Genomic DNA, 2003 nt, shown 5'->3' with positions numbered 1-2003 from the left:
GTGCTTTGATGTTGAGTGCCCTTATCAGCTCCATGAATGTTCCCTGTGCTCAGGGACTGCCTGAACTGGTTCCCCAGCTGGATTCTGGGATGTTCATTTACTCCAAGATGCTCTTTTCCATGACAGTGCCACGTTTGCTGATATGAATATACTCTTAAAAACCTGGGAAGAACCATATGTTCCTTTTCCCTGTGTTCAGAGAGGTTGTCAAAATTATTTAATTTTTGAGGTTTTTCAGTTAATTTATAGGGACCAACATTAAACTACATGTTAGGTTTATAGATTTAAAAAATAAAGGGGGTTTTGTGCTTCATAAAAAAATCTGTTTGAGTGAATAAACTTGTCCTCTGATATTCTTCAGCTCTGCTTCTCTCCCAGCCTCTTCAGTGACTGTAACAGTGTTACCTAGCAGTGTAATTTGGATTATTTTGATTTCTTTTTTGCTTCTTCATAACAAAATTCCTGAGAATGTATTTAGTCTACATTCTCTGACACCAGCCTGGTGTTTCAGCAGCTCCTGCTTCTGGGTTCTTAGTGCCTGTCAGCTCCCCAGGGACCTCCTGCTCTTGGATGGTTCACATTTCCTCTCTACTGGAGAGCCTCTTAATTATTGAAGTCATTTATTAATTAAGCCATTTCGGTGGATTGACTAGACTTTATATCGAGCAGGCTCAAGCCACCGTGTTCTGAGTATAATTAGAAGGAAATGCATTTTAAAGACACATTTTTCAGATTACTTTGTTCTCCGCTGACATTTTGTTGAAATTACAGAGCGCACGTAAAATGTGTTTATAAAGCTGCAAATTATACTTTCCAAGTGCATGTTTGTGCATAAATATAGAACGTGTCTCCTCCTCTCTAATTTTCTCTTCTCTCTTTGATCTTGGTGGCTGTTCTTTTTTTTTTTTTCTTTAAACTTACCCTTCTCGTCCCTTGGGTTTTTGGTTGGGTTTTCCCACGTGATCCCTGTTTTCCTCTCCCAGCATGGAGATGTACTTCTCCAGAATGATCTACTTGGGTTTTCTCATTTGATCCCTGTTTTCCAGCATGGAGATGTATTTCCCCCAGGACAGTCTAGTTGGATTTTCTCAAATGATCCCTGTTATCCTGTCCCAGCATGGAGATGTACTCCCCTCAGGATGACTCCAATTAGGTTTTCCCACCTGATCCCTGTTTTCACGTTCCAGCATGAGATGTATTTCCCCCAGAACAATCTAGTTGGATTTTCTCACATGATCCCTGTTTTCCAGCATGGAGATGTACTTCTCCAGAACAATCTAGTTGGATTTTCTCACTTGATCCCTGTTTTCCAGCATGGAGATGTACTTCTCCAGAATGATCTAGTTGGGTTTTCTCACATGATCCCTGTTTTCCTGCATGGAGATGTACTTCCCCCAGGATGACTCCAATTAGGTTTTCCCACGTGATCCCTGTTTTCCTGTCCTGGCATGGAGATTCTCCCAGGACAATCTAGTTGGATTTTCTCAAATGATCCCTGTTTTCCTATCCCAGCATGGAGATGTACTTCCCCCAGGACGACTCCAGTTAGGTTTTCCCACCTGATCCCTGTTTTCCTGTCCCAGCATGGAGATGTATTTCCCCCAGGACAATCTAGTTGGGTTTTCCCACATGATCCCTGTTTTCCTGTCCCAGCATGGAGATGTACTTCTCCAGGACAGTCTAGCTGGATTTTCTCACATGATCCCTGTTTTCCAGCATGGAGATGTACTTCCCTAGAATGAGCTAGCTGGGTTTTCTCACGTGATCCCTGTGTTCCCGTTCCAGCATGGAGATGTCCTTCTCCAGGATGCTGTATTTGGGTTTCCTCAAATGATCCCTGTGTTCCCGTTCCAGCATGGAGATGTCCTTCTCCGGGATGATGTTTTTGGGTTTCCTCATGTGATCCCTGTGTTCCCGTTCCAGCATGGAGATGTCCTTCTCCAGGATGCTGTATCTGGGTTTCCTCACGTGATCCCTGTGTTCCCGTTCCAGCATGGAGATGT

At 43.3% G+C, this 2003-nt stretch overlaps 1 protein-coding gene across 1 annotated transcript in view; it reads left to right on the top strand.

Moving 5' to 3' along the window:
• Nucleotides 1-2003, top strand: part of KLHL28 (kelch like family member 28) — a 14359-nt gene that overhangs the window by 5623 nt on the left and 6733 nt on the right. Inside the window, exon 3 of the mRNA XM_029965278.1 lies at nt 1513-1544. Within this exon, the coding sequence (XP_029821138.1) occupies nt 1513-1544 (32 nt within the window). The remainder of the gene's footprint in view (nt 1-1512; nt 1545-2003) is intronic.

The sequence above is a fragment of the Manacus vitellinus genome, unplaced genomic scaffold (genome assembly GCF_001715985.3).
Source record: "Manacus vitellinus isolate BGI_N305 unplaced genomic scaffold, ASM171598v3 scaffold_94_pilon, whole genome shotgun sequence".
NCBI classification, from domain to species: domain Eukaryota; kingdom Metazoa; phylum Chordata; class Aves; order Passeriformes; family Pipridae; genus Manacus; species Manacus vitellinus.
Note: the sequence above shows the minus strand (reverse complement) of the source record. Positions and strands in the feature narration are given on the sequence as shown.